Source organism: Tiliqua scincoides, chromosome 4 (assembly GCF_035046505.1).
Source record: "Tiliqua scincoides isolate rTilSci1 chromosome 4, rTilSci1.hap2, whole genome shotgun sequence".
Lineage (NCBI taxonomy): Eukaryota > Metazoa > Chordata > Lepidosauria > Squamata > Scincidae > Tiliqua > Tiliqua scincoides.
Window position 1 is genome coordinate 56,950,141 of NC_089824.1, and position 14,740 is coordinate 56,964,880.

General features: G+C 41.5%; 1 protein-coding gene across 3 annotated transcripts in view; it reads left to right on the top strand.

The window, feature by feature from the left end:
* The window catches only part of SMCHD1 (structural maintenance of chromosomes flexible hinge domain containing 1), a 116,980-nt gene that overhangs the window by 89,161 nt on the left and 13,079 nt on the right, over positions 1 to 14,740 (top strand). For all 3 annotated transcript variants that reach the window (XM_066622776.1, XM_066622778.1, XM_066622777.1), the window contains exons 36-43: positions 1,467 to 1,598; positions 3,419 to 3,571; positions 4,461 to 4,587; positions 4,779 to 4,898; positions 6,819 to 6,898; positions 8,980 to 9,102; positions 9,760 to 9,950; positions 13,349 to 13,458. In XM_066622776.1, the coding sequence (XP_066478873.1) occupies positions 1,467 to 1,598; positions 3,419 to 3,571; positions 4,461 to 4,587; positions 4,779 to 4,898; positions 6,819 to 6,898; positions 8,980 to 9,102; positions 9,760 to 9,950; positions 13,349 to 13,458 (1,036 nt within the window). The remainder of the gene's footprint in view (positions 1 to 1,466; positions 1,599 to 3,418; positions 3,572 to 4,460; positions 4,588 to 4,778; positions 4,899 to 6,818; positions 6,899 to 8,979; positions 9,103 to 9,759; positions 9,951 to 13,348; positions 13,459 to 14,740) is intronic.

Below are 14,740 nucleotides of genomic sequence, written 5' to 3' on the forward strand. Positions count from 1 at the left end.
AGCAAAATGTGTGTTGACCTGTGTAATCGGAGAATGCCACAGTAAACTCAGAAGAAGGGTTAGGAAAATCACAACAGATAATGTTTATATGTGAACTAGTTTGGGGAAAGTAGCAAATGCCTTTTGTGTGCTTATTCTTAGTACTGTAAAAAGGGAAGAAAAAAAGCAGGCAGCAAGGCAGCATGGCTCCTTTAAGGGGTTTTGCATTGTTCTGTTAATATGGATTAGGCACTTCTCACCTGTTAGCTTAAAAAAAGTAGGGGTCTGTTCTAGTGATGTGCACACACTGTACCCACAGGCAGAGGAATGCCAGTCAAAAAGTGCTTTGTTTTCCCTTTCCCCTGCCTCCACCAATGCAAACACCTATTCAGGAAGTACAAAGGGGCATGGCACTTTAGGAAATAAGAAAAGTATGCATGCATCCTATATCTTTGTGCTGCCCCGCTATTTATTTGGTTTAGGTTGCTTATGCTTCTGCCTCTAGTAACTTGCATGGTATGTCAGTGGGGGCAGCTAACAGGTTATATAGAAGGTGGAACCTCCCATTATCTTCAGTTGCCCTTCCTTCTTCTTGGGGGCATGCTTGCATTAGTGAGGCTGGTGGCAAGGTGAAAATAGGGATACCTATTGGAATCCTCTGTCCATGAATGTACTGACAGTGTTTGACTTAAGAACGTAAAAAGGACCCTGCTGGATCAGGCCATAGGCCCATCTAATCCAGCTTCCTGTATCTCGCAGTGGCCCACCAAATGCTTCAGGGAGCACACAAGATACCACCTGTATCCTGGTGCCCTCCCCTGCATCTGGCATTCTGAGGTAGTCCACCTCTAAAATCAGGAGGTTGCACATACCCATCATGGTTTGTAACCCATGATGGACTTTTCCTCCACAAATTCATCCAATCCCCTCTTAAAGGCATCTAGGTGAGATGCCAACACGACTAAGATGCCATCTGAGATGAGCTGCCATCTCCATTGACTGACTCATGCAAATGATTTTCAGTGACTGAGACTATTCTGTGTCAGTCCTTAATAGCACTTCTGCATTTGTTTCTGCTCCTCCACCACACTAACATGGAACTGATAGCACTTCTATTGGGTTCTAAGAAATCCTCAGAGCACACCGTGCTTCACTTTGGCTGCCTATATGCACCTCCTACTAAAGTTTTATAGCAGCATTACCCATTTCCTGGCATTATACACACCAGCAGTCATGTTTCAGGGATTAAAAGATTGCAAGAAATAAGAGCACAGCAGAAATGGATGTAATTTGACTGGGCTTGTGCATATTATTGTGTGTTTTGCAGATTTTGTGCATAAGAGCCTCCAGTGATGGTGTAGAATATATATAAATTGAGGCTTAGATTTGCATAATAAAGGTTATGCTTTCATTTTTTAATCTGTGTTAAAAGTTTCACTGCTGTGATTCAGTACTGTTGATTGTGTACTATGTGGTCTTTTCTCCAGATTATAATTGAAGTGGTGCCTAACGAACCAGCACAGTTGGTGCCAAGAACTTTGCCAAGTACTCCTGCAGTCACTAATGCTCGGGCTCCATGTAGTCGGACCCTTGTCAAAGAATTGACCCTTGTTATAATGGTAATTTTTGAATTGTCCTTAATAAAAATGTACCTTAAATCTTGATAAATGGATCATTTTGGGAGTAGCTATCTTGGTAATTGCTTTGAACTAAATGTGTGTTTCACCTGTTTCACTAACAATTGTTTTAAAGTTTGCATAACATTTTAGGACTCTTTAAAGTAACATTAATTTAATGCGTGTTATTGTCAAACATGTATTGATTTACTATTTTCTTCAGAGTTGGCAACTTTTTAAATTCTCTGTTTAAATGAAGACACGACTATCTGAATACAATCTTAAAGTACTCCTTTAATGACAAAGCTTCTCAGAAAGGACTCTACAACATGTGTGTTTTGGTCCAAAATGTCTTGATTTGTAAGAAATTGCTGGTGTAATATAGTGGCTGAGCTGTGAATGGAGACTTCTGTGGTTATAATTGGGTCTTTGCCATGAACATAAGCTCACTTAGTGAGCTTAGATAAGCTACTCTCTCTCAGCTTCAGCTCCCCAGCTGCAATGTGGAGATAATAATACTTTACTGAGTTGTTTTTCCCCAGTGTTTATTAGTAAGACAGGGAAAATACAATCAACTAAAAAACAGACAAAAGAAAAAAGGGGGGGAAATTATACAGGCATGCCCCTGTATCCATGGGGATCTAGTCCAGGGACTTCCCCCACCCGCAGATATGGAAACCATGGATACAGGGAATGCCTGTATTATTAGCAGGCCCTGGTGCATCCATTAATGTTCTTTAAAGGCTTACCAGTCAGTGTTTGTTGTTCTTAACAGGGCGCTATAAACATTCAAGCTTATAGTGCAAAGAGAGCAGGCTGCCGGCTGCCTGAATGTCTGATGAAAATAGACCTAATGCTAAACTGGAAAATGCCACTGAACCCACCTCCTTCCCAGACCTGATCCACCCTTCCCTGTCACCACCTGTTTAACTCCTTCCCCTGCCCCATTCTGCCTCTCCCACCTCCTCCAGCTTTAAAGCTAAGCAAAAACAAGCCAGCAAGCACACAAAAAATCTTACAATGATCACAGTCACTTTATTTAATAATCAGCCTGAAAACATCGTCTTCAGAGTGTATTAGAAAAACATGATGCAAGAGGGAGAGAGAGACACACACATAAGTGTGCCTGTCATACATACTTCACTGTCTTATCCAGAAGTCATACATACTTCATAGGATTGGCATAAGGGCATTGCCTGACTGTATTTTGTATTCAGAGTTCAGTTTCATAGTAACTGAGCCCAATTCTGTCCAACTTTTCAGCCCTGTTGCAACCATGTCAATGGGTTGTGCACTGCATCCTGTGGTGAAAGGGGCAGTCACAGAGGCCTCCTCAGGATAAGAGACTGTTTGTTCCCTTATCTCAGGGCTGCATTGTGGCTGCACTGGCACTGGAAAGTTGGATAGGACAGAGCTCTCATAAACTTCCAAAGGTAGGTCTGGAAATAAAATATATACACAAGATGTGTACATGTGCTGTGTTAGGTCTGAGTTTTAAAATGTATAGCTTGGATTTAGACATTATGTGAGTGGAAGAAAACATGCACAGAAGGGAACTTGTCCACTCCCTTATTCCCACTGTGGCCCCTACAAACCCCTAAAAAAAAGTTTATAGAAGGTTTTCAGAAATTCCTGCTTCCCCCTGCACCCTATCCCACCTTGGTCTAAGGGTCTCCAAACCTCAGGGGCACACCAGGGAGAGGGGACTAGGATACCAGGAGAGTTCACTTATGTGACCTTTCTTCCACAAATAGTATGGTCTGCATCCAAGCCAGTGCCATGAGCAAGAAATATTTTAAAATCTAACTCTGGTCTCTTTTAAGGATGAATACAAAAACTGTACTGGAAGTTATTTAGATGGAAGAATCGTAGCTAAAATTAAAAGTTCAATTCAGAAAGACACAGACATTCCATTGTTTCAAGGTGATACAAGCACAGTTGAGTTTCCAATTCATCGAGGAACTGTTGAAGTTGAGGTGAGTCTTCTAGAACTAATACTTGTAAATGTACATTTCCAGGTAATATTTCTGAAAGGAAAATCAGCAATATATTTTGTTTGTATCATTTTTTTAAATATTCTATGGTCTTTAATTGCTTGTCCTATAATTTATAAAACTTAATATAGTAATGGTCCTGATGCATCCAAAATTAAGTACTTTTAAGTTCTGTTGATTGCAGTGGAAAAATCAAACACATTAAGCTCATTTGAAACAAACGAAATGTTTAAAAGTGCTTAATTTTGGTTCAGTATTGGCACAGTATTTGCAAAGTGGCATTTGTCGTATATCTAATTTTAAATAAAGTGGCCCATTTCATCCATATCTTTGTGTCTCATGGTTATTGGAAATGCACACACAAAATAGTTCTGAATGAGAACTGCATCATCAGTCTCTTAGGAACACCTTTAATCCCTGTGACCCACTGTCTGCTTCCATGGTAACCGCAGTAACTTTAACTGCACATTGGGAGTTAATGCTTTCTTTTACTATATGTTATTCATTTATGTTCTCTTTCACATCACATTTGTACTACTTTTATAAAGAGTAATAGTGAACAATCAGTAAAATCTTACCAATCGGGCATACAAGGTATTTGTTATAAAATTTCTAAACTAGATTTTTATATAAGTTTACTGAAGGTACAGTAAAAACTTTTATACTGCTGTTACTTTATACTTTGCATTGCAGGATAAATTATAGTAGGTAATCTTTTTAGCTGCAAATTATTTTAAAATAATATTAAAAAGTAGTCCTGTTTGGAAATGCCAGCATCAGGAATGAAAATGTAGCTAAGTAATGTTTCTACAAATATGATTAGATGAAGCACTGGTACATGGATGATGTGGATACATGTTTGTTTTTTCAGGCTCTGGTACTGGCAGAAAATAGTCCAGGAAGAGATAGTACTGAATATATTCTTGTGTTTGAGCCAGTTATACCAGCTTTGAATAGACATTTGGAACCTTATTGTCTCTCTTTTATGTTTTACAATGGTGAGCTTCCATGTTTCTAAATTTTCTATTTCTAAAATCTGAATTACATTTTCTTCCATAATGCTTAAAAAATTTACTTGCCTACCTTTGATAAACTGTCAAAGCATTGTTTCATTGTGTCCTTTTCTGATATTTAGAGAAACACTGAAAGATATTGTGGACTAAAAATTTTTCTTTTTTTTTTTTTTTAGATTACAGAAGGCAACAGAAGATGGCAACACTTACAAAGGAAAGAGACGAGTTATCTCAAAAAATTGCAGCATACAGAAATGTGTTTGCTACCGCTAATCGTATTCTTGCTGAACTAAAGCGTAAGTAATGTAAGATTGCTAATTTCATTTTTATAGAGTTCTTCATTCATTGGAGATGTGTGAGAAATTAATTTCCCTGCAGTGTCTTCATGTAAGTACTGCTTCTTTTCAGTAATGTTCAAGTATGGGGTTATCCAAGCCAGACTATCCAGATAGCCAAAGTCCTTATTAAGGAATATATTGATGTTATGAGAGTTGTACAAATGTATGTGTCTTAAACTAACTGGAAGTCTACTTGGTGCTTGTTCAAAACTCATGTTTTATGAGTTATGTAATACTATTAGAAACTGAATCACAGACAGATGCACAACCCATAAAACAGTCAGCTGTGGTAGAATTCTTCATCCAATACTATACACAGATGATTATCAAGAACTATACTCTGTGGAGCAGCCATTTTCAACCTTTTTCAGCTCACCGCACACTGACAAGGCACTAAAGTTGTCAAGGCACACTACTAGTTTTTAATTACATTATTATGTGACAATTAATTTAATTAATATAACTAAGACCACAAGCCTAACTAGGTCTGCTCAGAAGTAAGTCCTATTTTGTTCAGTGGGGCTTACTCTCAGAAAAGTGTGGTTAGGATTGCAGCCTTAGATCATTACATGACAATGAAAGAAATTCCCAAGAAGCTTGGAGAGGGAGGTATATGTGGTTTCTGGAAAGGAGGAACAATGTTTTGAAACAGGTCTGTTCAAACTGTTATCAATTGATATGCTAGGAGGTGCTTGCAAAGAGAGATGAGACTGAGCATACTGGAGAAATGGGGGGGTGAGGGGCAGTGAGGAGATGTGACTGAAACAAATGCAGGACGGGGGGGAGAGAGAGAGAATGGGAGGCAACTGGTTCTGAACTTTGGAAGATGGGGAAGAGGGAGGGGAGGGGCAGAGAGGGGTTAACTGCAATTATGATGTGTGTGCAGGGGGGAGGAGGTGGGTGAGGGGGAAGAAAAGCATCACTTGCGTGCTCATTTATTCGAGAAAGAGTGACCAAGCCTCTGTACGTCTACTCAGAAGTAAGCCCCATTATAGTCAATGGGGCTTACTCCTAGGCAAGTGTGGATCGGATTGTGGCCCAGCGCCCTTACTGCCAAAGCCTTGCCAGGGGAGGCAACGCAGGCAGGGTCACTGGGGCATTGCAGGCAAGGAAAAGGGTCTTTCCAGGATCCTTTCCAACCAGCTGCTTCTGGCTCCTATCTGCCTCCACCTTCAAGCTCGCTTTCACTCCCTCCTCGCTCTCGCCCTCACTGCCTCCACGTTCCTGCCTGCTTTTTCAGGCTTCTCTAGCTGCCTGGCTGGCTGTCCAGTCAGCGTGCAGGGCAGACACCAGCAACAGCAGGAGCGTCCAAACCCATTCGTGGCTGCCCCTTTTCCCCTGCTGCTGTGCGAGGCTCCAAGCTGCCACTTCTCCCGCACGCACAGTAGGTGCTGCTGCTGCCTGACTCCTTGGCCCCGCAGCACACCTGAGGCAGCCTCACGGCACACCAGTGAGGCTGTGGAGTATAGTTAGTACAAATTGGGGTTTACACACAATGTGCTTGAAACCAGTTCCATAACTACAAGTGATGTGAAAAGATGCAACTGTGTAGATGGAGGTTGGTTCTCAGCTCACTGTCTGTCCTGCCCAGTTCGTTCTACCCTTCCTCTGTGTGGTCATGTACCCACATACACAATCACAGGAAGAAATTCAGCTAATTGGCCCTGAGATCATTTGATAATCTTTTAACTGAATGTGTGTATGGTCTCCATTGAAAGTATTGGATTTGACACTTTATCAGTGACAGAATATTTTTCTGAGATGGATTTGACATGATGTTTCACTTTGTGTAACATTGTGTTCATCAGGTGATGAATATACTATGTGAACTTGTGTTCAGTTTTAATTGATTTCCTCTAATTCAGCACTTTGTTTCAGATAAAGCACAGGAAGCTGAAACAAAAGAGTCCGATCTGAAGAATGAACTGAAAAGTCTGGTTGGCATACCTCAAACAAATGTACGGCCTTCTAAATTTCCTTTCATTTTTAATTATCAAGATCTTTAACAAAATGCTCATTAAGATGAATCCAAATAAATATTGTTACACAAAATACCTAGCAAAAAGAGCATACATTTCTTATCCTTCTATCACCTTAAGTGATTTCCATTGCTCGAACCTACCAGCACATAGCCTGGTAACTCTCAGATTGTTGTGTTTATTTACAACAACCAGTATTTTGGCTCCAAATCTTCATTTAAACTACGTGGTTAAGTATTGAATTTAGTGTGTTTATTCCAGTATGGAAAGATTCCAACCATGCCTTGAAGCTTTTGAAAGGGTCAGTCTTGGCATAAGCTATCAAAAAATTAATTTTCTTCTGCTGGTTAAACTATTCCTATTGGTACCTATTCAAGAATTTTTTTTTTCCTTTTCACCTGATAGGTTCCTGTACTTTTCATTTAATTTCTGAAATGAAGCAGTCCTATAGTGCAGTGATTCTCAAATTTTTAGGGAGATTTACTCTCTAAGTAAGTCTTTGTGAGGGAGGGCAAGGGCAGCGATCCCCAGAATCATGTTTCTAAAAGCGGTGAAGGGGGTTGCTTTTACTCACTGATGTCCAGTGCAAAGTCCAGGAGGTGTGGGGAGTCCCACTCAGCCTTCTGCAGGGCTCCCCAATGCTTAGAACATTCAAATGGAGCGATTGAAAAGAAGTTCTGGTTTTTAGGAGGTGATTTTTGATCACTCCATTTGAATGTTCTAAGCATTGGGGAGCCCTGCAGAAAACTGTGCAGGACTCGCAGCACCTCCTGGACCTCGCGCTGGCTATCTGTGAGTAAAAGCACTCCCTCTTCACCGCTCTTAGCGATGTGATCCTGGGGATCACATTGCTGCCTCTCCCCTCACCTTTAAAGCAGGGGTGCCCAAATCCCAGCCCGCGGGCCACTTGCGGCCCGCTGCGGGTCCCCATCTGGCCCCCAGGGGGTTCCCCCACCTCCAATGGGCACCCGGCCCTCACCCTAGCCGCGCTGGCTCTACGCCTTGCTCTCCTTCGTTGCCACTGAGCTCAGTGGCAGCGAAGGAAAGACAAACCCAGCCGGCGTGCAGGGCCTTTTATAGTGGGAAGGTAACGTGAGACTTGCAGGTCTCGCGTTACTTCCCACTATAAAAAACCCTGTGCGCTTGTCTGCTAGTCTCTTCTTCCTTGCCCATGGGCTAGGCTGGGAAGGCTCCCCTCCCCTCCTGCAACCTGAGCCAGGGGAGAGAGAGAGAGAAATCGATCACTAGGGAGGGGAGCCCAGCCCAGCTCACAGCAGGTCTCCCTCCCGAGGGAGGGAGGGCTGGTTGGCTGGCCAGTGGGCCAGGCAGGCAGGTAGGCATGCAGCTGGGCAAGCAGCCAGGCAGCCCAAGCAAGGGAAGGAGGGAGGGCGGGGGGGCAGGTGGGTAGGTAAAAGTGTGGAAGATCCCCCCTTCGTGTGTGTGTGTGTGTGTGTGTGTGTGTGTGTGTGTGTGTGAATGGGATCATAAACTGGCATGAAGATCCCCCCCTTTCTTAGGGTGAATGTGATCATAAACTGGCATGAAGATCCCCCCCCCTTCTTAGGGTGAATGTGATCATAAACTGGCATGAAGAGCCCCCCTTCTTAGGGTGAATGTAATCATAAACTGGATTGAATTCATTCATTCATTTTCCGTCTCTAATATAGTCATTTATGTAAATTTATTCAAATTTGAAATGTAAATTAATTTTTTTTTCTCGGCCTCCGACACAGTGTCAGAGAGATGTTGCGGCCCTCCTGCCAAAAACTTTGAGCACCCCTGCTTTAAAGTGACAAGGGAAGCTTTACACAAGCTAGTGGGTCACAAGTTTGAAGACCACTGCCTTAGAGAAGTCAACCTGCCGGCTGGGACTACAGTTTAAATTACATGGCTGCAGGCTCATAGACAGAATTATAATGGTCTCCTTTACTGTCTTTTGAGACCAGCTGGCATAAAACTGTGCTTAGGTATCTGGTCTAGGCTTATAAAGCTTGTACTGCAAGATTTTTTTTAATAATTACAGAAAAATGTATATCTATGCTATTTTTCTTCTTTTTTAGCTGCAATATGTTGAATCTCTTATAAAAGAAAAGAAGTCTGAGCAAGAAATAATAATAAAACAGCCTAGGAGAACATGTACACTTGCTAACTATCCCAAAGGCAGCCAAGATGTTTTAGGCAAGGTGAGTCTGTTTTTTTATCTATCTATATTTATATCTATTAAAAAAGGTTTTTTAATCTATTGATATCCTCATTTTCTATTTGTTTTTCTTACCGATTTTATCTTCATAATGCCATTCCATTTGCAGTGAAATGAGAGAATAAGTATATTTGCTCTTAATGAGTGTAAGTTTTTGGATGCATACAAGGAGAGTCATACAAATGGATTATTAAGATTTTTTGCAATACTTTTTAACAATAGTATCAGCACTTAGTCTTCATAGCTATTTGTTACAGAAGATGGAAAGAGGCGGTGGCGGTGGTGGTGAACAAAATCTTCACAAGGGCATTTCCTAATACCTTCTTGGGCAACCATCAGCATTGCAAGTGAATTATCATATTCTTTTTGATTTGGTTTTTCTGAGTATTTCTAATGGCTGAATAACTGTATCTGTGGCCATTTTTCTGTATAGTCTTACCCATTCTGATTACAACACATTTTCTTGAGGAGGGGATAGATATTAGTGGCTTTTGGCTTAGCAAAGACAGCTTCAAAACTAGAGTTGGTACCTTGATCTTCTAGGTAGACTGAATGGGGAAGAAGGCAGGCAAAATTGTTCCTTACACTAGCTAGAAAACTTTGATTCTCTCAAATGTATTGTTTAAAATTTATGTTACAGATTTCACACTTAGCACAGATTGAGGATAACGAAGCAGCAAAAGTCATCTCATGGCATTTGGCAAGTGACATGGACTGTGTAATCACTCTGACAACTGCTGCTGCTCGTCGTATCTTTGATGAAACCCAAGGTCGGCAGCAGGTATTACCCCTGGATTCTGTCTATAAGAACCACCTTACAGACTGGAACAGGTAAATTCTGTGTATTTCTCCCTAATTAATCAGGTTTGATTTTCAATAACAAATTGGTAGCATTTCTACATTTTCAGATTGTTTTATTTACAGGCTTTTGAGTGGCTAACCAAATGGCATGTTGGTTTTATAGAATGATAACCCAATCCCATCCGTATTCATTAGGGAATAATTCATTCTGATTTCATTTAATAATAATAATAATAACTTTATTTTTACCCCGCCTTTCTCCCCGAAGGGACTCAAGGCGGCTTACAACATATTAAAAACCATTTAAAAACAAATAAAAACATATTAACACATAATAAAAAACAGCAGTCAGAGTAAAAAAAATAGGTAAAAATAGCATAGAGCAGCAGCAAGTCATAAAAGAATCAGGCCTATAAAAAATATTAAAAGATGTTAAAAAGATGTTAAAAGGCCAAGAACTCAGAAGGCCTGTTTAAACAGAAGGGTCTTCAGGCCTTGCCGAAAGGTCTCAAGAGAGGGAGCCATTCTTAAGTCAAGGGGAAGGGAGTTCCATAGCGTTGGTGCCACTACTGAGAAGGCCCTATTTCTTGCAGCCGCCCCATGTACCTCCCTAGGCGGCAGCACTTGTAAAAAGGCCTTCTCTGATGACCTGAGAGGGCGAGCCAGATTGTACAGGAGCAGGCGATCTCTAAGATACCCTGGTCCAGAGCAGTATAGGGCTTTAAAGGTCAATACCAGCACCTTGAATTGGGCCTGGAAACGAATGGGCAGCCAGTGCAGCCGCTGGAAAATCGGACTGACAGAGTCGAACCGCCTACCTCCAGTAACCACACGGGCCGCCGCATTCTGCACTAGTTGCAGTTTCCGAACCGTCTTCAAGGGCAGCCCCACATAGAGCGCGTTACAGTAATCTAATCTCGATGTCACCGAGGCATGGATCACCGTGGCCAGGTCTGCACGATCCAAGTACGGCCGCAGCTGGCACACCAGCCGAAGCTGAGCGAAGGCCCCCCTTGCCACAGCCGCGACCTGGGAATCCAGGAGCAGCTGCGAGTCCAGGTGGACCCCCAAGCTGCGGACCTGCTCCTTCAGAGGGAGTGCAACCCCATTCAGCGCAAGCCGATAGTCCAGCACCTGCATCGAGGATTTCCGAATCAGGAGAGCCTCTGTCTTATCCGGATTTAATTTCAGCTTGTTAGCCCCCATCCAGATCCTCACTGCCTCCAGACAGCGCTCCAGTTTCATTTAAACTTACTCCCTTGGAAATACACAAAAGATGGTGTCTTAGTAATTCATATTGTCTGCTTTATTTTTCTTAGAAACCTATTTCAGACTATACATAATGGGACCTGGTCCATGTGTTTTAAAAGTAGATCTATCCAAATCATACAGAAAGCAGAATGTGGTAGAGAATTTGATTTTCACAACAAAAGGGGTGCTTGAGTAAGGATTGTATAGCTCTCCTCACCTTTCTACTAGTGATTTATTTCACCACATTTTCTCTCCCCAACTGCCTTTTTCCACAACTAAATGCTAATAATGAAAATGTGCTCAGCTGGGAAAAAATGTATGAGATTGAAGAAACTACAAGGAGTAAAGATTCTACAATCTGCCTCTCCTTCCCTTTCAATGTTAAAATTGGACCGCTTCACTCATGCACAGCTCTGTCATCATAACATCTAATTTAGCCTGGCCCTGTGAAAAACAATACGCATCACAAAACATGATTTTTCCCCTTTTAGGAGTGATGCTCTTTGAGAGTGAACTTCCAGTCCCTGAAATGTCTTTTTTTGTTGCAAGATATGAATCCTGTGAAAACTTGGTCCAAACTGTTCCCAACATGTTTCTTTCTTCAATTACCTCTTTTGGAAATGCTTGTACATTCTTAAGATTTAAATCTTAACATTCCCTGGTAGAGGAAGGGCATTCCTAACTGACTGGGAAAGTCCTTCACACCAGTTCTGAGATAGGGTAGACCGTTAACGTTTCTCCTCCGGGCGGGGCTGACTGTTTGGCCCTACCTCGCAAAGGGATCGGATGTTGGCTAGTCGGGTTTACAGTTCACAGATAAATACTTTGAATTTTTTAGTTCTCCTCCAACCTTTTATCTTCAGCAGGTCATGGAGAACAATGAAACTCTTTTGCTAAGGTAAGGGGGTATTGTGGATTCTCCTTCAAGGAGACACAGTTTGTTTGTATTAGATTGAGCTCATTAGGAGATTGTACCGGAAGCCAGTAAACCTTGCTCAGTCACTGGTTTCCCCTTTGCAGGTACACTGGGCTAAGGAGGGCTTAGGCTTAACGCTCCCACTTCGGGGGTATCTAAAGGCTTTTGGAAGTGAATTTTCTCCCTAAGGCTCTGATATTGCCCCTGTGAATGTGAGTGTGGTGGACAGAAATGAACTCAAGGCTGAATGGAACATTGCAAAACAACTGTTGGGAGTGGTTGCAACTGTCATTGGAATAGGCTCCATAGGAAAATTAAAGTAGAAGCCTGTATACTTCCTTTGATTTGCTTCACCTATAAGGGTTCCTGTTGTTATCTAGGATATGATGTCTGAGGAGGAATTGTCCCTGGGGAATATAGAATTATGAATATAGAGTTATGGGTTAATTGCATTTGTATTGCACAGTTGTATTTTCAAATAAGCTTTTGGACTTTCATATTCACAAAATTGTAGTCAGTTGTCCACAAAAAGTCAGCAGTCTCCAGTCGGAACTGCTGCACACTGGAAAAAGCCTCCCAGGCATTACTGGAGCTTTCCATTCCATGGGGGAGCCTGCTGTGTTGTCTTCATTCTCCCCCAAAGTTCACGCCAGCCAGCCTTGTCTGCCTGGAAATCCAGGTGCAGAATCTGCTGCAGTGGAAGCACAAACTTGGAGGGGGGGGGGATTGGAAATAAAGATAGCATGCTCCACCACAGAACAGTAACTTGTCATGCAAGAGAGGGGTTTTCATGGAGGCCAGATCCAGCCTGCAGCCCCGGGTTTGTTGCCCACTGCTCAAAATGACTGAGAAAATCTATGCTGTTTCTCTTCCACGAGTCCTATTGAAAAAAATTGGTTGCAAAATAACAGTTTTGGGTGAACTGTACTTTTGAGGTCTCATTGGTGACATCTTAGGTGACACCTAAGAATCCAGTGTTCCCTGGCAGAGGAAGGGCATTTCTAACATCTGGGAAATGTCCTTGCGCCAGCACAGGTAGGGTTGACTGAACAGCTTTTCCTCCTTGCAGAGGTCTTTCTTCCAGTTTGGCCCTAACTAGCTGAGGTCTTGGCTTTTTCTCACAGCTTATGGCTTCTCTCTGCTATAGAAATTGAATAAACTCCAGATTGTCCAAATGCTGACCATATATTGCTAATGGTTTCATATTTAGCTGACAAAGTCTATAGGGAAATAAATGTTTTCTTTAATTATTTCTAACCAGGCCTTTACCTCATTTAAGAAATGGAAAAAGCTGTTTCAAGCCTTTTGGAAATCCTGTCTTTGCCAGAAATTTGTTAACATTTCCAGAACACACAGAGAATTGCCAAATAGGTAACTATCACAGAAAAAAAGAAACTTGAAATGGATAAAGATAGCAGGATGTCTATGCATAGACAAAGTCTGCAATCTTATACATGCTTCCCTGGGAGTAATCCCCAGGAACACAGTGGGATTTACCTCTAAGTAGATATGCTTAGAATTGCACCATTACAGCCAAACTGTGCATTAAGTTAAGAATATATTTGATTTTGGTCTGTGTATATATTTTGATTTTGGTCTGTGTATGTAAGAATATATTTGGCTTTTCCTAAATAGCCTCTTCAGGAAAGAAATTAGGATTGGCACCCTTGCTGCAGCCCTGATCTTCTCCATCCTACACAGGTGCTATTAGATCTAGGAGAGAAGGTTCCATTAGCACAAGTGGCAAAACTTTCTTCCCTGGGCAAAAAGCAGCTGCAGATAGTGGGAATATGCTGTGGTTGTAGAAAGATAAATCATGCATTCTTCCACACAGTGACCCCAGTTCTAATTCCCTTGCCACACAGTTGCTATTTCAGAAACAAAAAAGAGCTGATGTGCTTAATGTAATGTATGATTTTTAACTCTTAGTGGTGCCAGTTTTCTTGGGTGTGAAGCCTTGTCATGTAACAGAATACAAAAAGAAAGCTTTCTAATAAAATACTTGACTTCATATGTTTCTTCTTTAAAGAAGTGTTCATTAAAACGATTGAAAGGTGAGGTAGAATGACTAAATGGAAACTTGGCAACTAACAAAGTAGGCAATGTTAAATAGTGAATAACAAAATATTACCATGGTGGCAGCAAAAGGCAAAAACCTTAACCACTGATACCTAAACATTTTAGAGTAGTTAGCAGGCCACAAATACCTCATGAAGTCTTTAGAAGACTGATCTTTTCTGGCAATTCGCTTATGCAGATATAGTTTATAGCAAAAAGGAAAAAAATGGAATTTGGTTGTTACTTTTTACTGGCCATATAAAAAAATGGCTTTTTGTAGAAAAATGGATTACCTTTTTGCAATAATCACTTTAGAATTCCTTTCATTGTTACTTCATACACTTGAATATGTTATTAGTATTAAGAATATTTATACAGTGGGCTCTTTGCATCCGTAGATTTGGGATCCACAGATTTCATTATCTGTGGGTCCGAACCTGCAGGACAGACCCACATCAAGTTAGGTCACTTCCTGTTTTTGTTTTTTTTAAGTGACATTTTAAGACCAGACAGCCTCCCAGAGGCCTTAGAAGGCATTCTGAGGGCCAGGGAGACTGTGTTCGGCCTCCCCGGCCCTCACAACAACCTTCAGAGG